The following is a 24,096-nucleotide window of genomic DNA, read 5'->3' as shown; positions in this document are numbered from 1 at the left end:
ACTGCTTCAGCATGGCTGTCTCCACCTGCCTTCTCCAGCGCAGCCAGATTCCAAAACTTGCTGACAGCTGCAGAAGCCACCTGCAAAGGGTGCTCTGAGCCAGGAGCATTGCTGCGCCGCGCTGACCCTGTCTGAAGGGTAAACGCTGCGATGGAGTGGCTGACATGGAGCGTGTGAAGCGCACACAGGCACTGACCTGTTTTAGCTCTTTTGCTTGTTGGAATCTTGCCTGTATAAACAGGCAGAGCTACAGATCTGCTGTTGGTAAAGCCGTGTAAGCCTGTGCCTTTCAGCAGTGAAAGACAGGAAGGATCAGCCACCTGATGAGGCAAACATCCCAGCCACCCGCCCGGGCTGAGCTCAGCCTCCCTGGACCGCTGACTGCAGGGATGTGGTGCTGCCTTCTCATCTCGTGCCCTAGAGCACTCCTCAAGAAGAACCCTCTCCACCCATCTCATCTGAGATGCATGCACACCGATACCTGAGTGCAGTACTCTATCCTCTCCAGGATTATGGCAAAATTTGGCCGGTCTTCAGGCTGGTGCTGCCAACACTGGGTCATAATGCGGTAACTGGAAGAGCAGAATGGGAGATGCTTATAAATGGCAGATCCTGTGGGTACATACCAGCTGGTCACTGCAGCTCAGAAACCATGAGCACGCATCACCGCTCTGGCTTCTAATATTTAAGAGTGCTCTGCATTCCCCGGAGCTGGACAAGTGATGTACTGGTAACCACCGAAACACGGCCACCAGAGGGGTGAAATCCACAGCACATCAGAGAAATAACTCACCCACCCAAAATCCCTTGGGCGGTTCACTAAAGGTAGGCAGGACTACAGATAATGGACCCCAGTTTTCCCTGGCTGTGAACAGTCTTAAGCACTTGCAGTTTCCCAGCTAACCTAAGAGACAGAAATACTGCACCGTCTTTGACCGAACAAGCAGTGGCCAGTACTTCTTGAAGGGGCCCCGCGTTATTCTCCAAAACAGACAGAAAAATTAAAGCGCAGAGAAGTCACCGGCAGTCCAATCTAGCCATGATAAGAGTAATCTTAGAAGTCAATAACCTTTGAGTAGAGAACAGCATTTGAAACAGAAACTTATTTGCATGAATATATCAGTTAGTGTCTCATACACAGGGCCAGGGCAGTTTTTAGGTGGATCCATCCTTCCTCCATTGGTGACAAACTCCAGAACCTCCTGGTTACTTTTGCTAGGGTAGGGCATGTATCCCAACGAGAATATCTCCCACAGCAATACGCCAAAGGACCTGAATACAGAAGTGAAGAAAAACAAAGTGAAGGAGACGGGAATGACCATCGCCGAGGGGCAGTGCCCTCAGGTGCAGTACTGTCACCGTTGCTTTTTGCAGCCTGTGCTCAGGCAGCTTGTGGAAATCACCGCTGCAGGATTCAGACATCAAAAACCTGCACACTTGTAATGGTGGCCTTTGAATCATTTAATGACTAGTAGTTGACTGTTAAGTGAGTGAAGTCTACAACACAGGCAGATAAATATGGTTGCTTTGCCCTTGTACTTGCACTGTTCCCCTGGGTGTAACAAATGTGAAAGTCAGGTTATGATTTTCTGAGACCCCAGCCACTGCTGGAGGCAGGACTGGATGGAGCAGTGGCCTGATCACTTATGACAAACTTTTCTTCTCTTGAATAAACTACCCTGCCTGAAATAACATGCCAGTGAATCCCCAGTGATGCCCTGAGCCCCATAGCCCCTGCCTGTAGCTCAGAGCACAGTAAGGACGTTCTGAAGCTAACACCACAGCCCTGGGGCTGGGTGGTGTGGCCTGCAGAGCCCTGGGGACCATGGCTGGGACGGGACCCCCTCCAAAGCATTAATCTGGTCAGCTGCTTGCAAGTCATGGTCTTGATGAAAATTGCAAAGAACAACAACGCGAAAGGCTTCGGCTTGGTGCCGAGACAGGTCGGCTGTACGGGAGTGCACCTCTGACCCTCTGCTGCGGCTCGCTCAGGACCTGCGCCCTGACCACCAGCCTCGTCCCCTCCACACACATCCCCAGCTCTTGCCTCCTGCCCACCCAATTTCCCTTCCCCTCCGGCCACCAGCAACTCCAGAGCTTACAGTGGTGCTGCAGGCCAAGAGAAAGGTGACAGCCACAATACATGACACCCTTCTCCCTCACTGGCAGGACAGATCCTGCCTGCAGTCTCCCGTGCTGCTTTCCTCAGCATGGAACTAACACTTTCCTCCCTGTAGCAGCAAAGTAGCACCTGCATCTGCCTCAACCTCCCTTCCCTGCCTGCTTACTGCCCCAGCAGCACCTGCCTTTGCACAGGTCTGACCTTTCTGTTCCCTTATCTCCTCCGAGATCACTGGCTCTGGAAGACCCAGCTTGTCTTTTTAGTAAAGGAGAAATGAACAAGAACACGCATTTCTTACAAAATATTCACACTCTAAAAAGGGGTTACAAGACAGACCGGAGAGAGGAGGAAAGGAAGCGCACCATGTGTCTGTTTTTGATGTAAATATCCCTTCCATGAAAGCCTCAGGAGGCATCCATTTGACAGGCAACATTGCACACCCACCCTTCCGATAGTAACTGGCTCTGCAAAGAACAAACAAAACAGAAAGTCAGCCAAGAATTCAGAAAATGCCATTAACTGGGGATTTTTAAAATTACAAATATTAAAACCATGAGCCAGAGGAGAGACTAATTTAGGCTAAACAGCATGGCAGAGAAAATGCTGGAGACCTGTTCCTTCTCCCAAACCCGGTGGAAATGGGCAGGCTGTGGAAGGACTGCCCTGATCCACTCACCTGAGGCCTGAGCTGGTGAGCCCAAGTCACCCTTAGCTGTGTGCACACCCTAGTGAATTACTCACACGGTGAACTGCCTCTGGCAGTGCTGTCCTGCTGCTCTTCCCAGCCACAGCAGGATCTCCACCTCACCTCACAAGTGGTCACCTTGAGCTTCCCCACCAAAAATAAACAAAGCCTGTCCCACAGGTACCCAGTCTAAAGCACTGAGAGTGAAATCCCAACCCCTCGGTAAGAATGAGGAGCTCGGTGGAGAGGATGCTTGGCTGTTAGAGCTGGGGCAGTGGTACAAACCCCACCTCCCGTGCTCCTGAGACAGGAATTAGTCTTTAGTGTCGTCATTTAAAATCAAACCCGCAAGCCCCAAATCCTGTGCGGGCAGCTGCAGGAGGCTGCTCACGCAAGCTGGTATCACTGTTCATAACTCCACAGCCTGAGCATCCAAAGGATTTTCCTGGACACAGAAACATGTGCAAACTTCAAAGGCACCTTTGAAAACTTAGCACCAAAGCATTCATCTTGGCAGTCGGTTCTGCTCGTTGTGTGACTGTGACAGATGCTACTTTGTCCCAGCAGAGTCCATCTGACAGCGGGGCAGAGTGGGAGCGCTTTGCCAAGGGACGCGGGGGTGGGGTGGGGGGGGTGGCGGGGGAAGAAGCTCTAATGATACACTTGGGTTTTTGAAGGTAGAACTCTGTTTGCATCACCCCAGGCTGCAAAACTGTCAGATCTCAAGCTAAGCAGAGCCGGGCCTGGCTTACTAATTGCACAGGAGAATCTCCAGGCAGGAAAAATAGAAGGCAATGCACTGGAATAAACAGCGCAGGTGACCGAGTACAAGGCATTCCTTCCTCGAGTCAGAGGCAGATCAATTCCTCAGCACAGCAGGACACAGCACTGCGCTTCTGGAGGTGCTATCTGGAATATAAGGTATCAAACTGCAGCCCTGACTACTTGTGGTCATTAAAGACTTTCTGGCACTTCTTGCAAGAGCAGAGTAGTTAACCCTGTGTCCTGGCTGAATTCCAGTTTGGTGATTACATTTTCCTGACCTTCCTCTGCACCTTCCTTCTTTATCTGCAGTAAATCAAGGAGATTTACCGATGAATCCAAACCAAAGGGGCAGGGGGGGTATCAAGAAGAGAGGTTAAACTCAGAATGATTTGGGACGACAAAACAAAAGGGCACGTCAACAAAAGGGCCATTCAGTTGGAGAAAGTAAAGACGAGAAACTGAGGACAGAGTGTAAGAGGGAGGGAAAACACCTTCTATGACCGTCAGACTTCATTACCCAGAAGAAAGCCCTCAGGAGTGGGAAAAGTCTCCAGAGCACCGGTTGATTATAGGTGATGGCAAACACCAAAAAAAGCACGAGCTGGGATCCATCAGGGTGGGATCTCTCCACACTCGCCTTGCTAGGGTTAGGCAAGCAGCACGCCAGCCTGCTCTCCTGCACAAACACCGCTTACTTTAGTGAGCTTCCACCTGTGGAGACCCCGGGCTTAGCTCTGCTACCTGTATATATCCCGGGCCATTCCAAAGTCTCCAATTTTAGCCACTCTCCCAGGCCCTCGACAGGTAAGGAGGCAGTTCCTGGCAGCAATATCCCTACAAGGAAAGGGAAGAAAAGCAACAGAAAGAGAAGAACCACTTAATCATTCGACAATTCCACAAGCCAAACAGAAAACAAAGAATAGTATCTACATTCCTGAGCTGCAGAGAGCCCACAGCAGCCAGAAAAGTCAGTGTTTATGGATAACTAGTGATGTCCCAAATTCCAGTCTACCCCAAGAGCAGGAGCAGTTCTGCTCCTTAACATTTCCTCTTTCAACTTCACATCGCATCTGCCAGCTGAAAGGCTGGGTCTCCTGTGAGCCTCCCTTCACCCCAGGAGGTATTTTTAAGTCTCTGAGGAGTCGCACGCGATGGGACTGATTTCAGTGATGGTCCCAGTATCAAGCTGCGTGGGAGATGATCCCCTGACCTGTTCCTAGTGTGCTTGTTCAAACCCTGCCAAACAGGTGTCGTACGGTCAGAGTCAGGAAGAAAAGACTAAAGGTATAGGCCTGAATCTGTGTACGCAGCTGAAGCTCCAGCTCCACGTCTGCTGTGCTGAAATGAGCCCTGAGGTCTGACCACCACGGCGGCAGACCCGGTGGGTAACTCTTCTAGAAGAGTGAACTACAGTCTCTCTCCTCATCTCTGCTCAACGGGCAGAATTTTAGACACTTGCCAAACACTCCGTTCCGCAGGAGCAGGTAACAACAGTGACGGGGTGTTGCACTTCTGTACTTGTACGGCTGCTCTTCGAGAGGGAGAAGGAAAGGGTTTCAGAATGAGCAGAAGGGCACTAAGCAGAATGCGTGATGGGGAGAGCTTTGAGGGCTTCTGTCACGAGACTGTGCTTCTGTTTGCGGAGTAGCCAAACAGGCTGCACACGGCAGGCACCGAGACAGAGCTCAGGATCTTTGGTAAAGCTGTGGACCTCTGCAACCTGATATAGAGTAGATTTTCTGTTAATTACTTCTATTATTGGGATTTTAGCTACCCTGTTTAAAGGTATCCAGCCACTAGAGTGCAGCAGGACATAAACATACTAAGCAGGGCATTACACGTTGGTGTTGGCCTGTACGCAAGTCATGCCCGTGCTGACACAGATGTGGACACCTACCTGTGAATGAAGTGGTTCTCCTCCAGGTACTGACACCCACAAGCAATGTCACGAGCCACGTGGAGCAAGTCCAGCATGGAAAGGGAGGAGGGCTGATTCTACCAAAAGACAAGGGACAGAAGTGGGTTAAAAGCAAGGACATGGCATGATTCATCACCAATACAGCACGGGGAACTCTCCAACAAGTGACAGCTCAGATTACACAAAGGGATTACAAAAATGCACAAGAGAGAGTTCATATCCATGAACTGTACAAAGGACGTGCAAGCACCATGTCACCCAAATCCCAGGGACAGAATCAGAACAGCTGGATCTGACTTTCCAACTCCATTGGGATGCCCCTGTAGGAATTTCCCCCGGTTCTCATGGGAGATGATACTCAATTTTCTGCATGATTTTTAAGGAGATCTGTAACCTGAACTGGTCCTCACTCAGTTTCTCTGTATTATTGCTAGCTCCTCTCTAGAGTCACCTTAAACAATGAGAATGACATTTTGTGTAACGGCATGAGTCACATTTGCTTTTTCCCTCCTCCACATCTGTGTAGGTTTTATCTTGCCCCTCAGAGCGCTGACACAGGTTTGTGTGGCCAACGGCTATGGAAGACTCGGGCTGCCAACTTCTTGTTCCTGCCCCTCTGATGAAGTCTACAGCCCTTGCCAGAAGGAGCCAGATGCTTTAGTGAAAAGGGCAGGCTTAGCACTGGCTCGTGTTTGCCAGCCTCTGAAGCCAAACCATCAGCTTGTGCACTGAGGTGTGAATCAGTGAGCCCTGCGGCCAGTCCCCTGGGGGAGGAGGAAATTGCTGCTGCTGGTGGGGTGAAGACGAACAACTGGGTGGCAGTGACCGCTTCATTCCACAGCAGCCATTTGCTAGCAAAGTGTTTATGAGCCTTAGTTACCGGACCAAACAAGCCTATCCCACCCTCCAGCTCCCTCATATGACTCCTACCACTGTGCCCAAAAGGCACGCCTGCCCGTGGGCCTCCCCAGCAATGCACAACGCAGCACAGGTTCTCCAGTGACAGGGACTGCTGGCTCTGCCAGCCCGTCTGTTGGGATGGAACAGACCTCCGGACTGAAGCGATGCTGCGCTGGCCATGCCACCTGACCTAAACCACTGCTACCTGGGGCTGGAAATAAGTCCAGGCTCTGCAGCAGGCAGCAGCCAGTAGTTAATCAGTGAGCATCGGCTGGTAAAACCTAAAAAGTCTTAATGTCTTCTGAAGAGATTAGGGAAAACCTGGCCTCAGTACTTGACTAATGAAATAATTGAAAAATGCTGCATCTCCGTGTGAAGAAAGCCTGGGTTTTTTTCAGTGCAGTGCCATAAAACAAAATCGTTTGTGACTATGTACCACCTGCCTGTATTTTATTATTTATGCAATATCATGCATTGCATATATATACTTAACCGATCCTTTAAAACACTGGACTGCATCTTCCCCTAAGCCTTTCTTTTTGTAGAGCAACCATTTCCTGGAAACGTAAAGCCTCTCCACCCTTGCCCCTTTTGCGGGGAAGGGGACTAATCTTTTTTACTTCTATGAGTTACAGTGACTCACCAGCTACACAAGATGGCTACAGTAAGAAAGGATGCAGATGCTTTCTTTCTCCCTTCCAGGGCATAACCAAAGGGAAATTAATATCTCAATCTACCCATTTTCTCCTCTTCTGAGCAAAGGTCAGAAACCTGAAGTGAAAATCCAGTAAAAAGCCCAATTCTTTACTGTGCAATTGATGCCAGACCTGAGCTGTACTGCAAGGCAGTCAGCTGAAGCTACAAGCTGATCTGAACACTGTAGCTTTTTTCTCTTTTTTCCTTTTTTCCCTTCCTACCCCCTCCTTGGATGAATTCCTTCCACCTTCCATAGTCTTAAAACAGATGTGACTGCCCAGCCAAGGGCAATTTAGCCAAGTAATTTGTTTGAGAAATGGAGGTTTGGGATTCATTTTGCAAGGGGAGCAGCCTTGAGACACCCAAGGATTCACTTTCTGGTTTTTGCTGCCCAGATGAACGGACAATGCCAGCTGCAGTGCACCGCCGCTCAGAGCAGCGGGCACGCTGGAAGCACCAGTGTCACAACTCCCTGTACAAGGCTGAATCTTGCTAAAGGTGAATGAAATTCTGTGTATTGTTCAGTGTAATCACTGCTCTGTGCAACAGGCTGCACAGCACAAAGCAGGGGAATCATTTATCCACATACAATTTATCTTCCAGAGCTGTTCTTTGATTGCTGTGCTATGTGTGAGAAAGACCAGCACGGAACTTCCCAGAATGGACAACTCTGCAATGCCCGTGATGAGCAAAGGCTCCAATTCCAGGCGCCTCTGAATCTACCAGACTGCCTCTCTCCAGATGAGGGGGAAGGGGTGATCCTGTAATAGATGTGGAATTTTATTAGAACTGGAACACAGAAACCCTTCAGGGTTGTAAACCCTGGACCCATGGAGAAGTATGAATCTGAAGCTTATGGAGTAGACCTGGCTGGCATAAACTGAGACTATTCCACAAGAGTTATTGGCATTGTATCAGTGATGCTGGATGAACATTTGGCTTACACATACGATCATTGTTGCTTAGAGTCCAGAAAAATCATTACATGCTGGCTAACCATTGCTTTCATTATTTACACGACGAACACAGGTGAATAACATAAATAACCTGGGCTGGCAGCATCTTGATCTCCCATTAAGTTGGATCCCATGTCCTGATACCTCCTGCAGTAGCTCTAACTTCCCATTTCACATCCCTTGCCATATCTTAAGTTCCCTCTTCCCTTGCCTCACCTTCTCCACCATTCCCTCTGCTCCCTTCCACGCTTTTCAGTGGCTGGGCGTGTGGCAGCATGCTGTGTGTGTCTTGCTCCAAGTCACACATGCTCTTGCTGGACAGTGGCAAGCCAAACAAGACAACTGTTTTGCTTGGTGGTTACTCTAGCGTGGTGCTTTCTTTTTCCTGAGGCCTTAGAATTATTGCCACGTTAATGCCTTTTGCACCTCTGTTAAATTTGACTGAAACTGGCAAATGAATTGGAAGTTACTGGCAGGGAAGTGGGGAGAGCAACGGGGGAAAGAAGGTACAGAATGAACACTTAAATCTCTCTTTTGCAATCAGGCTGAAAGCAGAAGTAGGTGGGAAAGACAAGGTAGTAAGGAAATCAGCTGAAAAATACAAAAATGGAAAAAACCCAAGGGGAAACGATAACAGTAATTTATACTGCGCATACTGCACCGTAAGCAGTGCACCTCTGTTACTGAGTCAGTCAGCAAGGTCTTGTGCGTTCTACTAATTCCTGTTGGAAGCAAAGCTCATCAAAGCCTGTTTACCTGCACTGTCCCTTGTCTTTCCTTCCCTTTAATGGGCCTGCAAAACTAGAGGTCCAGTCCGCTATGCCTTCCTTCTGCCTGTCTTCCTCGAACGGGCAATAGGAGGGACAAAGCAGCTCAGGGCTCATTAAGAGCAGTGCAAAGATACGTCCAGCAGTGCTGAGCCGTGGGCTTTATGTTGAGAGACTCTGTCACACCTCAACTGTACACAGAGGGTAAATCCATTTCCACAGCTGGATCTCAGACCTCACAGAGCACAACGCCCCGCACACGTCTCTCATCAATCAGTCTCCGAGCCTCATAGTTTCTGAGCCAGCACTCGAACACCTGCACCAGAGGCTGATTTCTCAGCGCTCACAGGTGCCATTAGCCCCTCATAAGCTGCCCTGGCAGCCACGCAATGAATTACCCTGTCATTCTTGCAAAGTAGCTGCCACATGGGATAGTAGCAGAAGCAGGGCAAGGCAAGGGGAAGGGAGGAGTCAGAAGTGGAGCAGAAACGTGTAGATCTGTGTCTGCACGCAGTCAGGCTGTCCACATTCACCCAGCTGTTAAAGAGGGGCTGGAAGCTGTTTATCTGAATCAGCTCCAGCTTGCAACTGCCCTTCCGCACTGAAGCCATCTGCTTTCCCAAAGTGTGACAGGGACAGAGCAGGAAACAGCAGCAGCAGCAGTCCTAGGTCTGCTTCAGTCCTGGGAGCAAGTTAAACACACAGGAATAGGGGAGGATCTTCAAGGTGCTGGGAACAGCCCCTCTGTGTAGTAGTAGTTATGGTCAGTCTCAGGTAAACTCAAACAGCTCAGGAAAGACAAGGAAAGAACAGGAAAGGAAGGAGAGACTGTGAAGGGAGAAAGAGAAATACCTAGGAAAAATAATGTGTGCAGTGCCTGGAGTGAACCATCCACCTCTTCTGACGTAGCTGTCACTGGGGTTGCACAGAGCTACCGCTAACAGCAATGGAAACCCTGGCACGCGAGGAAGAACTCATGACTGGGGTAGGGGCAAACAGAAAGAAACAATTCGGATCAGAAGGCTCCCATGACTGCATCCTATAAAGATTAAGGGTGGGGGGTGGGGGGTGGGTGGGCAAGACATCTTACAAATATTAAGGACAAAAGCAACTGGTTCATTTTCCTGCAAGTAGGTACTGAAGTCCTGAAGTCCTGCTGTTCAGGACTAATGTATTCTGTGCTTCCTCACAAGACCCTGATCATTACTGAGCTGGCTTCTCTTAACTTAATGAGCCCAAAAGATGTTTCCATTGCAAAGTGATGGATACCCTTGCCCTACACCATCCTGTTTCACCTGGCACTTCACACCTAGCACAGCCTGTCCTGGCAGTTCTGAGCAAAGCACCTACCGGACAGCACCCCTTGCCCTTGCCATTTTGCTGGGTACTGGGTGACAGCAGAGCCCACGCTGAACATGAATTTCCTCATTCACCTACCACCAAGTTCAGTCCATTTGTACAAACTGACAAGAGCATCTCCAGGTGCTACAGAAAACCAACCTCAATTTATAAAAGCTGCTTGCTCAGATTTCAAACATCTTGACTTTCTGGGTGTTTAGCCTTCTTAGTCAGGCAGGAGCCACTTCACTGCAACTTATCCAAGACTGGTGCTCCTGAGCAACACAGACCATTTTAGATGTCTGAAAACCAGACTGCAAGGAAAAAATACAAAATTGATCTGTTTCCAGATGCCTTGAGGAAGGACCTTATTTCTTTCTGTTACAGCCAATTTGTGTCTCTCCTGTACTGATAAAATCCAGCATTATGCCCTGTGTCAAAGAAACATAAGAGACAAAGCATGAAGCTGGGTCCTGGTGCTAAACTTCAACAACATCTGGGTGCCTTTCTGATCCAGGGACTCCGAGCAAACTATTCTTCTGAAATACCGATGTCTCTCTCAAAGTCATAATGTATTTCTCACACATTTCCAACTGACTGCCATTTGCTATTGATGCTGATTTCAGTGGGAAAACCTTTAAAACTCTGGACTAAAGATATTTGCTGTTAAGTCAACAGCTCCAGGCTGGATTCTCTCCTTGCCTAAGTCAAACAGTTATCCACGGAAATGCACCTGATCAGCAGTTTAAATAATGGATTTATCATTACTAGCTCAACACTTCCACCCAACCTGCCCCCAGATGGTGTGAGGAGTGGAGGAGTAAAGTTTTACTTCTTTTTTCTTAAACTTTGATTTCGTTCCTTCTTTAGATAATATCTGCAATGCTATCTAGCGAAGCCCAGGGATGAGGAACCTCTGCATAACCCCAGCAGCAGCTGTCCCCTATACATCCGTGTGCTGTCCCCATAGTGGTGGCCTAGCAACAGAAATTTTCAGACCCTCTAAAATGCTGGGAAACAGTAGCTGCATGGATCAGCTCTTTTATAGTTATGTATTTACCTTGTGGTAGTAGCTTACTGAATAAAATTCAGTTTTCTCTTTTCTTACCGGTCTAGGCCGTGTCTCTCTCAGGAATGATTTCAGGTCACCTCCAGCCATGAGCTCTAGCAGGATGAAACGCGGCAGTGCCTGCAAGCTCACCCCAATACAACGCACGATATTCTGGTGGTTGAACTTGCTGTGGAGACAGGGAGACTCAGTTATGAAGGAACTTTGATCCAAAAAGCAGAATTGCAGAAAAAGAATCAAAATGTTTTGCTGTGGGGTATGTTTGTTGGTTTTGGTCTGGGTTTTATATTTTTTTTCAGAAAGCAACAAATCTCAAAGGTAGGGTAACTGGATAAAGCTAAAGCGCTAGCCCTGCACTCTGTGGCTGTCTGCGTAAGTGCAGAAACAGAGGTGGGGAAGGAGTGGCTTTTGACTGCTTTTCCTCTTCCTATATTCTGTATCCTTTTTGGGCTACAGCAAGACTCGTGGGCCATTGGAAGCAAAGAATGTCTAATAAACAGAGAATATTCTGCTCCTAAGTTCCCTATCCAAGGGGCAGAATCTGGGCTAGGGCAGAGTACACTGACACAGGGACCTGCTTATGTAGGGGATATTCCTCAAGGTCTAGTCTCTACTACTTCCCTATTTTTCCACACTTCAATGTGATGGGAAACTATTTCCATGGATTCTAGGACTCTAGACGCTACTATTTCTAGGATTCTAGGACGCCACTGAAATGTGACATGACAGCAGCATTAAATCAATGCAATCTGTTAGCTTTGACTAGTCAAACCCAAACTGCTAAGGTTTGTTTTTACCACATGTTCTGATTTCTAAGAGAAATCAAAGGATCCTATAATCAATTCTGAAAGCTGGGCCTAAGGATTTTCCCTTTGGATAACAAAAACCGGTGTGGACTCTCTTGAAAATTTAGCCATTGATCATCTGGTGCCTCTTCATCTGTAAGAACAGAAGAGGATGGCAATGCCCGTCTTCTGTAAAATACTGACAGCCGTGCGCTGAAACTACTGTATAGATGCATTGCGTGGACATTGCCTCTCAAAGCACCTTCTTTACAGTGCTGGGCTTTTCTAGCCTACACAAGCGCTGTTCATCTTACTCATACACACCTAATAATAAGAGCTTCCATGAGGAAGTCCAGCTCGTCTTGCTCTGAACACACTTCTGGCAATGTCTGAAAAAGAAAGAAGAGGTTGACAAGGAGATGTTTAAACTTACAGCGGTAGAACACCTGGCACAAAAGCACTAACATTGTCTGCAGCAATCCTTGTTTCTCTAAAGAGACCTCACTCTAAGATAATAGCTAGTCCATTATTAAACTAATTGGGAAGCCTGTTGAAAGGTAAATATCAGAACACACGGCCCATCAGTGCCACTGTGCTCCTCCTCCCAGCAAAGGGAATAGCCCGGAGTGCACAGGGAACAGTGCTCAACCTACGGGACTCTGCCGTATAGAGGACGAGGAACGAGACCACAGTCCCTGAGCTCTCTGACAGTTCAATACTCCTACCTCCCAGCAAGACTGTGAACTATCACCAGCTGTAGGACTGTGCTGCTACGTAACCTCTAGGAGAAAGCAAGCTAGCTAGGCTGCTGAAGGCCTGGAGAACCCTACCAGGGTCTCTTAGGATTTAGCTTCACATCCAGTATGTACCCATCCTGTAATGGAGTGGTGAGATCCCTGGAAAACCAGCCACCTCCTGCCTGCAGGCTCCTTGACATGTGTGCCAGCTGCTCGTGGCCCTGTGAAGACTTTTGGCCTCTGACTCAAAGGCTTTGGACAGATTACCACACCAGGCGCAGCATATGGAGGACGGACAGAGGATGGATTTATTTCTCATACTTGCAGTCTACTGCAGCTGCATGGGAATCTTTGCCCATTTACTACTTGCAGACCCTTTTAATAGTCGCAGAAGCCCATACGCTACAAGCTGTATCATCGCTATGATGGATTAAAGTGCTGCAACAGAGCAGCAACCTTTCTAGCCGCATCCTTCAGTACTATAGTAACGCATAATTCATCTTCATTTTTATAATGCATTGGGACTCCTGGGTGAAAAGTGCATGAAACCATCATGATAACTCATACACTGTCACTTACTTTCACAGCCACCTGCAAGGGAGTGGGGTCGCTGGGGATCCCTGCCACCTGACCTTCATATACCTCACCAAAGGCTCCGTGGCCCAAACCCCTGGACAGACCAGAGAAGACAAGAAGGTTTTACTACAGAGAACACATTATAACACTGTGGTCACAGCTCACAGAATGGGCTCACAATTTTCATGGTAGTGAATCAGGGAGAACTGGATATAGACACTGACGATACCACTCCTCACACTATACAGGGGACCAGACCCTTGATGTGATCTTTCCTGGACTGACAACGTATTTAATTGGTAGGGAAAGCAATCCCCAAAAGTGAACGGTCCCCAGTGACATCAAGCTGCCGGCACTGCAGCGCGTAACAGATAGCTCTCTTCTACAGCTTTGGCATCAGTGCTCTAGAGGTAGGCGCTCCAAAACAGGTCAATAAAGATAGGTCTTAAGTCTTGGTGTTCCCACACCCTGAACACATTAACAGTTCCCATGATGTTTATGCATCACCATTAAAGAAAACATTGAACAAGAAACTAGGAAGCACAATGGTTCTCAAAGGACCTGAATTCTAAACCAAGTATCTTTTCCTGATTTATTTTGTGATTCTGGGTAAGTACCTTAGCTAGTAAATGGTGATGACAGTGCTTTGTAAAGCACTCAGCTCTAGGAATTCACGCTGAGAATCGTTTCTGGCACTGATCATATTATGAAAATTACAGTTTTATTTTGAATAAGGGTACAAGAAAAAAAAGAGAAAGGAATTAAAGTAATCACACAACAGATCCTGTCCTATGTCCTTATGATACAGATTTTGCATACCCATCTATTCAGCTTTCACTTGCTTAACGTTAAGTTAAATGGTACAACAACCACTACACCACAAACGTGGCATGTCATAACGACAGCGAACTCTGGCAGAGACCGAGGCTGCATCCCAGATCTTGAGCCCCTCTTAAACCTGCATGGGATGCACACTGGGCAATAGGTAGTGTGAGCCTCTTTTAAGAGAAATTCCTGCATCTTGGCCTGGGTAAAAGGTTCTTAATAAGGCTCACTTCTACAATATGCACTTTGCTGGTAGAGCCAGGCCTGGCCTGAAAGCCACGCTGATTCTGTTCTCTGGCTATTGGCGGATTGCTTTTGCATGGGCTGTGCCCTCCTGTCTGTTCAAACAGGTGCTGCTAAGGGCAATCTGCTCTATTGTTGCATAAGCTCGGTCTATAGTTTTGCCAGGATAAAGACCAGTCCAGGCAGTGAAATCACAGCGAGGACTTGCGTTGCCTGTGACTCAACCACTTCTTTTAATAACATTTTGCAGGTATCAGCTTGAGACGCTATTCCTGGCTATGCCTGACCAACTTATTACAAGCTGAGGGCATAAAACAGATCTCTACAGCTCATAACTCACGCTCTTCCCAAAAAGTTCAGCCTCCCTGCCTTTATTAATTCCCAGCTGTATCCTCTGCTCCCTGCAGCTTGCCACACTTCAAAATTCCTTTCAGAGCCCAAGTGACAAAGGTAGCAGCAGCACAGGGTACACTGGAAACTTCCAGATGCAGTACAGCAAGATGTGCAGGTAAGGGGGAATAAGATAAGAGACACCAAAACATTGCAGACTGCATAGACTGCTCTGAGCATCATCTTTTTTAGCACCAGCCATTAGCTCCCTAGTCCTCCACGCTTTCCTGCTTCCACTTCTTGGCTTTTTGTGTAAAACTGCGTGGTAACAGGGTAATGTCACATTCACAAGTGGCATGCACTGTACCCTGCAGCAGAGCAATGTGGGAAAGAACTCTGGATTTCCAAGTTTTTCTTAAAATACTATCTCGAACTTTCCAGAAGTTCTGATCTAGACATAATTATTCTGCTGGCTCTATATTCCTGTCTTTTTAATACTGTCTGGCAGTCTCAAAGCCATTGCTTTTCCTGCTGTGGTACTTGAGGTTGTCATTGTCTTTACCAAAGATCCCATCAAATACTTTAAAAGAGCCTCCTACAAGCCTTAGCCTTCCCAGCATTTAATCAGTTAATTCTAGAAACGGGCTGTTAATCACACAGTCTGCAAAAGATGTGTCTGAATGACTGGTGATGACTCTTCAGCTCCTCTCATAATCCCTGAAGACTAACACTGCACCTGTAAAAAGGTCAAGGAGATTGCCAAAGTCTAGTCCCCTCCACACAAGCCTAACTCCTGCAGCTTTACATCTTTCTTATGAAAAGGGGCATGAGTCTAAAAAGTGCACGAGAATTTGTGCGTGCCTGCACAGAGACATGAGTGTGCACCTGTGTAAAACAGCCAGCACATGTGAGCGTGCAGTGTGAGCCATGGGCAAGGCAAAGATGAATTTACCGGATGAGGGAGATGTTTTTTCGAGGCACCTCTTTGAGGTCACTAATGGATGTGGTCTTTCCTGCAAAGCAGTAGTTGGGATTGTAGTCTGTCATAATAGTGGAGGTACGCAGCTTGCTCAGCTTATATTCTGGGCTCTGTAACTCCATCTGCATGGCTTGTAGCTCCTGGTGCTTCCGACGATATACTAAATACGGAGAACACAGTAAACCGGAGACACAGATTGACTTTGGAACAGGACAGCAGCCATACAGCACGTCTCACGGGAATTCACTGTGTGGCCAGATTACAGTGAATCAAACCAGACAGTGACACCATCATATTTCTGTACATCAAATAATTACAGATAGAAAATGGAAACTGAAGTTATTCAGGAAGCTTTGATTTACATGTCCTAGGAAGAAACAGGCTTGCTCATAAACGGTTTGGAAGAAGAAAAATGGATTTCACTTGCAGAGATCTCTGATTTCTGAGGTTTTTGTTTTGTTCTGTTTACTTTAACTGGATCTTCCAAGTATGAGTCCAGTTCCAGACTTGAGGAAGTTGGGGTATAACCAACTTTTCTAAATCACGCAGAAGTGACTAAAACCTGGAATGAATTATAGCATCATATTGTTCAAAATGGATGGACTAAACTGCTACCTCAGAATAAGACACTGTAGATAAAAACAGCTTATTTTGCAAAACTTCCTCTGTTCCTAAACAACAGTTGGACTACATTTGAAATCAGTTTATGGTAGTGTTATATTCCTTGAATCACTTCACTGATACTTCTGAAACATCATTAGAAATCACACCTTGAAAGAAGACATCCTGTGGATATTCCTTGAAATAGTAATTGATATTGCAGTATTTTTTTCAAAGCAAGATGCCAATCGTGAGGAGGTTAAATCACTATTACCCTTACTATTGATTTCTGTGGGAGCTGGATTGAGCCCAAAGACTGTGACGGTAACAGCTATTGCATCTTCTCCAGCAGATGTTGCTCAGGGGAAGAATTTAAGGGGTAAACATGCACTTGCAAAGGCAGACAGATGCAATGACCTATCCACAAACCCTTCCTGTCCTCCATTTTCCTCCTCATTGCTTTTGCTTTGATTTTTTAAATCGCTGCTCCTTCCTGAGATAGCAATGATAGGCTAGTTGGATGGAAAGAGGATTACTCTTCCACTCCCTGAGAAGTAATTAGTAATTTTAAAGGAGTACTGTCAGGCCAGAAATCACACATGTAGGACCATGTGTGTGCAACTGATAACTCCCGAAATTCTTAAAACTGAAACAGCTGTGTAAACCTAATTTACTAGTTGCCATCTGCTGCTCTGGGGGCAGCCCTCCCCTCCCCCAGACTATATACGGCATGGACAAAGAAAGGTGGCTGAGCTGTGGTTTGAATCCCTGGCTGCTTTTCCTTGACTCCAATCTATTCTGCTTGCAATCGAATGCAGGTGAGCAATCGTTTAAAATAAGAAAATGAAAGGGTGAAAAACACCTTTTAGAATTTCACGTAAAGATGTTAAGAATGCCCACATCTACTAAAGTAGCAGTTTGTAAAAGGAGAACCTGTGTGAGAATTTCAAGCTTAAATGACATACATTAAGAGGCAAAATGTGTACGCAGGCACAGAAATAAGGAAGCCTGCTTTTAGGCATTAAGCACCAACAGCTCTGACAAAACCAGTGGCAGCTGTACACTACAACACAAGCAATACTGTCTCTTTCAAGATGCAGTCAGTAACTGAAACCTCCTCACACTGGTCACTGTGGTTAGAAACGACGGCTGAAATCTGAAGTTAAGGCCTGTGCGTGGGAAGGTGTTATTAAATACAGCAGTAGCTAAAAACCTGAATCGTTTTGCCTCCCAGGGCCCAGTTATCCCCGGCTCAGATCCAGCCCTCATATGAAAATAGCTTTTGCACAGAAACACTCACCTATCATGATTCCTGAAAAAGCCAAAATTAAAGCAGCCACCAATGCTGAAGTCACTACAGACAAGACCAAGGAGAGAGGGAGATGAACCACCGGCTCAGCTGTAACAGAGACAGGAGAAGAAGGAATTACATGTTGGAAATTATCTTCAAGCAGCCACTTCCTTGCAGACAGATTTTTCTGCTCTTCCATTTACTCATCTGCTGCTCCTATAGTGCAGAAGCAACCTCTGGCATGATCAGTTCTCAGGATCTATGACCTTTAATACCTCATTGTTTCACTTCCCTCAGTTAATATCAAGCCATTATAACAGATGGTTTGCTATCAATGAATTACCGCGTGCACTCCCTGGGTATGAAAACAAGACCATAAAAAACAGGGGCAGGAGGTTGGGGAGGTGGAAAGAACACTACATTGCCAGGGTTAAAGTGCTGCTATCAATGCCAAATCACAGCAAAAGCAGAAGGCGGACTGCAATATGTCATCTTCTAAATGCATCTAATTCAGGGAGAAAAACCTGATAACAGTAAGTGTAGAACAAAGTATTCCATAGCTGCATCCTCACTTGGGACCACGAGGCATTCAGTGATCATCTATTAAGGTTTACTTCACCCTAGCAAAATGACTGTGCTTTTTACCCATTTTACAGATGGGAATAGTAAAAAGACAATAATTTTCCCACGCCAGTGAGAAAGCTGAGAGCGGGACCCTGAAATCCTGGAGTCACTTGCTCTAATTGCTGGGCAAGAATATGAAGGAAACCTGGTAATGGAGCTCTGAGCACCTGGTTTTTCAGGTAAGACAAGTACAGGCACTGTCTTTAGTTTTTCTCAGAGGTCCCTCCTGCAGAATTTCTTATAGATTTTGCACCTGAACCTTGTATGTTCAAATCCACAGGAATTATATTTTCCTTCATCTTGTACATTTTTTTGGTTCTTAAGAGGACTGACCTGGAATTTAAATTTAGCTGGAAAATTCCTTCAGTGTGCAAAATTCCATGACTTCAGAGCAGAATGTGAGCATCAGCACAACCAGGCACAAACTTTGACTCTCCTCAGTGCTGCCCAGTATGCCAAACATATACCATAAAGCAAACCAGCAATGCTGCTCTGTGCACCATTCCTCAGCACTGATGTGTCTATATCCTAAGAAAATAACTCTGCAGTATATACCAGCAGGAAAGAAGGTAACATTCAACAGAAGCCAGTCCTAAGAAAGCAGAGATAACACTTTCAGGATGTCTTAACAGTCCAAACTAGATTTTTGCCACACATTTTCTGTTCCACACACTAGCAGCGTATCCCATACACCTACTTACCTATGCAAGACACACCATCCTCAGCCAGCTCTGTGCCTGGCTCACAAAAGCAAATGACTTTTTGAGTCTCAAGATCAACACGGCACTCGTCCATCTCACAGTGACTGCAGTTAAGATGCAGCCTAATTTCCACCTCTCCGTGGCCCTCTGTCACTAGGGAGTAGATGAAAGAAGCAGAATTAATTACTGTAAAGATCATTCGTATCATTCCTTTGGGCACTGACAGAAACAGGGGACACGGTGGTCACAGTTGCCAGATGTGGCAGGGTGGACCCCATCTAAGAAACCAATTTCTCCCCCACCTTCCATAGCTACTGTCCTTTTCTCATGCAGAAAATCATATCCAGCTAAATTAGCCCCACTGCTGTTGAGATGCACGGGCTCTCTTTGAGCAGACTGTCCTACCAGGCTGGCAAGGAGGCTGCTGCCAAGGCTAAGGGAAAGCTGCCCTTTGAGCAGTCCCTGGGGCTCACCCATTTCTTTCCTGGCCTTTATTCCCTCCGAGACCAAACGTGGCCATGTTTTGAAAAATTTCTGGCTGAATTTATCAGGCCAGAGTGCATCTGTATTTGAAAATACTTCTGGCTGTTGTAAAGCAAACATTTTCTTTGAGCAAACAGGTATTTTTGTATTTTCTGAACACATCACAAACGTATTCAAGACACTGACTTCTGGGCAAACACAGGCTGGAGTGGCAGTATCTATCACTCCCATACACACCGAGGAGCACTGGGCTGTTTTCTCTAGAAGCACCCTGGTCTGACCTGGATACTTTGCTGAGGGATGTTCTAAGGAACACGTTTGCTAGTGAACAGTCAGGTGCTTTGTCTGTTTCTTTCCTAACTTTTCTGAACTATGAGGTTATGTTACCACTTTCCTTGGCCAAAATTATTTTATAGGCTGGTGGACTATATTGTTGGAAAGTGATCTCTAAAAGCCTTGATGTCCTCTCCACCTGCCTTCTTCCTGCTACTTCTGTTTATTCTCCACTGGACTTTGTTATGCTGTATGGCTGCCTCCTCAAGTTCATGATGACACTAAACTATACCCAAAAGGTTGTAAAGCGTCCTACAGATGCAAACTATTCTTAACATGAAATAAATCCACTAAAAGAATTCTGACCAATATGAATACCTTTAAGTGCTGGAGTGTATAAAGTACCAATTGGATTAATAAAGGACACACCATCCTCCCCATCCATCTCTGGGTCATTGTCCACTGCAGCATTGCCACCTATGTCAAACCAGAAGTTACCTTAACAGACTGAGGCTCATTGGCACTAAAATACAAATAAGCACTGCAACATGCATGACTTCAGCATATTTAGGGAGGCATCCAAATGAGGAAAGAGAGTAAATCCAAGTATTTAACATATAGGGAACATTTCGCACATTGTAACACAAACCACCAGTCTTTCATCTCTAGAGCCTGACATAATAGCAGCTCAATTTAATAGCAGCAGCTTGTGATAATCAATTTCTTAGCTCTGTTTTAGGCAGACTTGCAAACTAAGGCACAAACTTCATCTTTAACCATTTGGATGCTGTGAAACAGATAAGCCCTTCTTAAAATTAATGTAGCCGAGAGACTGGAAAACACCAGTACTCAAGGGCTAACTTCAGTACCCTTGGTGATCAAGGTATGTACTGTGTCAGCAGAGGGAGTAAATAATCTGATATTCTTCCTCTCCTTTGCACCCTGAAAGCAGGGTGGTCCACCAGGAGCAGGGATTGAAGGGATTTACGAGTTGCTTATTTGTGCTTGGGCACACAGAACATATCAGGAGCAAAGTATGGGCAATACATAGTACATATCAGAAGCACAGTACGGGCCATATATTTTGTACTACAAGCATGCAAAGATTCCCCCACCCCACCCAAAAACGGCTTTTCCTCTTTAACCATCTTCAGTGAAATTAAAATTATGTCACGTGAGGCATTCTGTTGGAAAAAGAAGCATTACACAGTAACATTGGTACAAAACATGCACTTAATCATCTAAACTCATTACTTCCATCTCAGGTTTTATAGTCTATCGTACACTTGATTTAAGCTGTGGAGAACCAGGAGTTAAAATGTCCACCACAGTGCAGATGGCTGAAGAATCTATGTGGCCCAGGAGATTATGGGTTAGTAGAGATCTTGAATCTGGCCCACACCAGTTATAATCAACATAATGCCATCTGACAGCTGTCCTGAGACCCACAGCACATGAAATTAGCTCCTTGTTGACTGAAGTCAACACCACCATTGTTATTAAGAGGGGTCCTGGCTGGCAGCCTGAGCCTCTGCCCCCAGAGACCACCTGCACAGGACCAAGGCAGGGCAGGGTAGAAGAAGCTGCGTCTTTCCCCTGGCATAAAGCCTGGCTGCCAGCCTCCAGGACCAAAGTCCTCAAAACACAGGTGCTGGCAACGGGAGCACATAGCCTGTGGCTCCTCCTTCTGCAGCACTATAACCCCGAAATGAAAGGCTCAAGAATCACAGCAGGATCTTGATGGCACATTTTGCAGAGTGCAAAGCCAGGATTACAGATGAAGGACTGACATCTGGCTATTTGCTCAAAGCCTAAATGCCATACATTCATCTAGTGCTAAAAAGGCAACACACAAACATACTAGTACATAACAGTCAAATATGCTAGCTACAGGAGAATGAACTATCAGCATTTTGCTGATCATTAGCACTAAAGGAGGGGAAGGGACACCTTGAACACGAAGCCACTTTACCTATATATCCTCCGCCTCCTCCACCTGAGGAGCACCCCCCTCCACCCCCTCCGAAACCCCCTCTTGTCTCCCACCCCCACTTCTTCATGGCCTGGGGGCAGGATCTTCCTCCAGTAGCACCTTCCAGCAAGGATTTTCCTGACCACAGGAAGGAAGTGTTATCATTCCAGCCACCTCCACCACCTGCAGTTAAGAGAAGAGAAAAGGCACAGGTAGGGGTTATTTTTGTGTAAAAAAAACACTGCAGGGAACTGCTGGACAAGCACTCCTCCAAAGCACCTCAGCTGAAAGTAAGAATCTCATGCCTTAGTTAGAAGAGGGGATGTGCTTGCTACACAGTGCTAGTGACCTTTCTGTAGGGCTTCTGACCAAGTTAATCACCTGCACCCCTTTTCACCTACCACACAAAGAGAAGTATTTTCTATGGAAAATGTAAAAAGATATCCCTGCCTACTCCCCAGCCGCTTTGTTTCTGGCTTACAGAGCCTTCCCCTTCTCTTGGCAAAAAATACTTTTGAAAAAACCCTGTGTTAGTTCTGAACTGGAACAAAAGGGATTTAGTGAAAGGGGTGTGAACACATGTCCCAGCCCCACTCTAAATGCAACATACTCACCAGTGACTCACTTTCAGCTCTGCTGGTTGCTCAGTTCAAGGTCTCTTCACAGAGACTTCTAGCCAGGGTGCAATTATGCTCTTTCTGCATAAGCCAGGGAAACTGTGAGTATGTTTACACACCACAAAACAGTGCAGGGAGCAGGATGGCCACATTGGCACTGCAAATCCCCACATCAAAAATCAAACAACTTTGCTTATGAGAGGTACTACATTATTTTGGGAGAATGTTGCTATTGCTTTGGCTATACCATCTCTGATATATCATCTCTGCGCTGTGGGTACATCCTCTATGCATCTGTTATACTTCCATGTTCTCCCTGAACTGTGTTTTCATGAGTTCCACCTCACCCCCTTGTGAGGAGGGATCTGGTAGTACCACATATTCACAAAGGTTTTCTTAAAAAGAATAAACTTTCCTTACCTGCAGCTCCTGAATTTCCATTCAACCCTGGAATAGAGGAATCATTCTCCAGTCTTTCTGGATGGAATGTGTCTGTTTTGGCCCTGTAGGCCCTGCCACCACCTCCTGCTGCAATTATCAAGGGGACTGGTTCTCCATTCTCCATCTTAACAAATTCAGAAATAAAGGTGGTGTTCAAACTGAGTCAGACATGCAAGTGGAAGTTCAACCACATGCTAGCTGCTGAACGTTGCCCTAAGCAGGCATCTAGGACTGCTGAGCACTACAAATTACAACTGCATTATTTATGCACCCACATCCAAAAGATTAATGAATAGCACAAGTCCTGCCGAGTTATGCAATGGAGAACAGTGGCATCAGCAGCTCTATGAATTGTACCTACGGTGCTGATGGATCTTAGAAACCTCGTACTGTTACCGTGTGATGACTTTCACCAAATGAAACAGTTAAGGAGCACTGCTCTGTATAGTGCAGTATTGTGCCTTCACTGGGAAAGGACTGCTACACTGGAAACTGTCTGAGCATGTAGAGTTATGTATAATTATGTAGAAGCTGGGTGATCTAAACATATTGTTAACATCTGAAACCGGTGCTCGGAATGAGTACTGTCTCAGGTAGAACATGACAGAAAAGATCAGTAGGCCCTAGCTACAGAGTGGCCAACAGAAAACATACAGGCTGTCCTCGACTCCTCTTGTCATTGCACCACACAGGCCAAATGTGTAGCTGAAGTCTAATGTTCTGCAATGATAGATTGGAATAAAGTCCTGTGGAATTTACCCTTTGCTGCGGAATTACGCTTCAAACTGCAAAACTCAGTTCAAACTGTTACATCTGCATTCAAATTATGCTTCAAACTGCAAAATCCAATTCAAACTATTATGTTTGCAAAGGAAACTCTAAGCCACCGAAGCAAGTGTGGCCATACCACGTAGCAGTCCTAAGAAATGTGAAGGGCCAAGTCAGCCCACTGCAGCTACCAGCTGGTAATGAAGGATACCTGGAGCTCGCTTTATGGACCCTTCCCGAGAGGTGTATAAAGGGTTCTCGGGTATTTCAGGCTGCCATACTAGAGGCAGGATGTGTTCACACTGAAGGTGCACAGGGACTATGTTTCCATACCTTAAATACGTAAGTTGCACCTCCCCCGCCTCCACCTCCTCCTGCCCATTCATTGACGCTTCTGTTCACACGTATCTCTTCTTCAATCACATTGTTCTCTCCAATGCAGACTTTCTGTATAACATCATTAGTCTGCAAAAAGAAGACCAGGTTTGAAATCTGGTGAGAATTCTCCACATCCTTGTACTCACACAGGCCTCCTGGACCCTTCACACACACACACGTGCACACCCCCATAAACTGTCCTCCAGTGAAACCACATAAGCAGAAGCAAGGGAATGCTTTCTTGCTTTGTGCTTCAA

At 46.4% G+C, this 24,096-nt stretch overlaps 1 protein-coding gene across 1 annotated transcript in view; it reads right to left on the bottom strand.

Moving 5' to 3' along the window:
• The window catches only part of ALK (ALK receptor tyrosine kinase), a 322,417-nt gene that overhangs the window by 9,625 nt on the left and 288,696 nt on the right, over positions 1-24,096 (bottom strand). The window contains exons 14-28 of the mRNA XM_040611688.1: positions 23,795-23,926; positions 22,673-22,817; positions 21,636-21,818; positions 20,042-20,140; positions 18,908-19,060; positions 17,592-17,690; positions 15,665-15,851; positions 13,318-13,408; positions 12,326-12,390; positions 11,256-11,385; positions 5,470-5,567; positions 4,314-4,406; positions 2,485-2,586; positions 1,138-1,272; positions 482-572 (exon numbers count right to left, since the gene is read on the bottom strand). Coding sequence (XP_040467622.1) covers positions 482-572; positions 1,138-1,272; positions 2,485-2,586; positions 4,314-4,406; positions 5,470-5,567; positions 11,256-11,385; positions 12,326-12,390; positions 13,318-13,408; positions 15,665-15,851; positions 17,592-17,690; positions 18,908-19,060; positions 20,042-20,140; positions 21,636-21,818; positions 22,673-22,817; positions 23,795-23,926 — 1,803 coding nt within the window. The remainder of the gene's footprint in view (positions 1-481; positions 573-1,137; positions 1,273-2,484; positions 2,587-4,313; positions 4,407-5,469; positions 5,568-11,255; positions 11,386-12,325; positions 12,391-13,317; positions 13,409-15,664; positions 15,852-17,591; positions 17,691-18,907; positions 19,061-20,041; positions 20,141-21,635; positions 21,819-22,672; positions 22,818-23,794; positions 23,927-24,096) is intronic.

The sequence above is a fragment of the Falco naumanni genome, chromosome 12 (genome assembly GCF_017639655.2).
Source record: "Falco naumanni isolate bFalNau1 chromosome 12, bFalNau1.pat, whole genome shotgun sequence".
Lineage (NCBI taxonomy): Eukaryota > Metazoa > Chordata > Aves > Falconiformes > Falconidae > Falco > Falco naumanni.
Note: the sequence above shows the minus strand (reverse complement) of the source record. Positions and strands in the feature narration are given on the sequence as shown.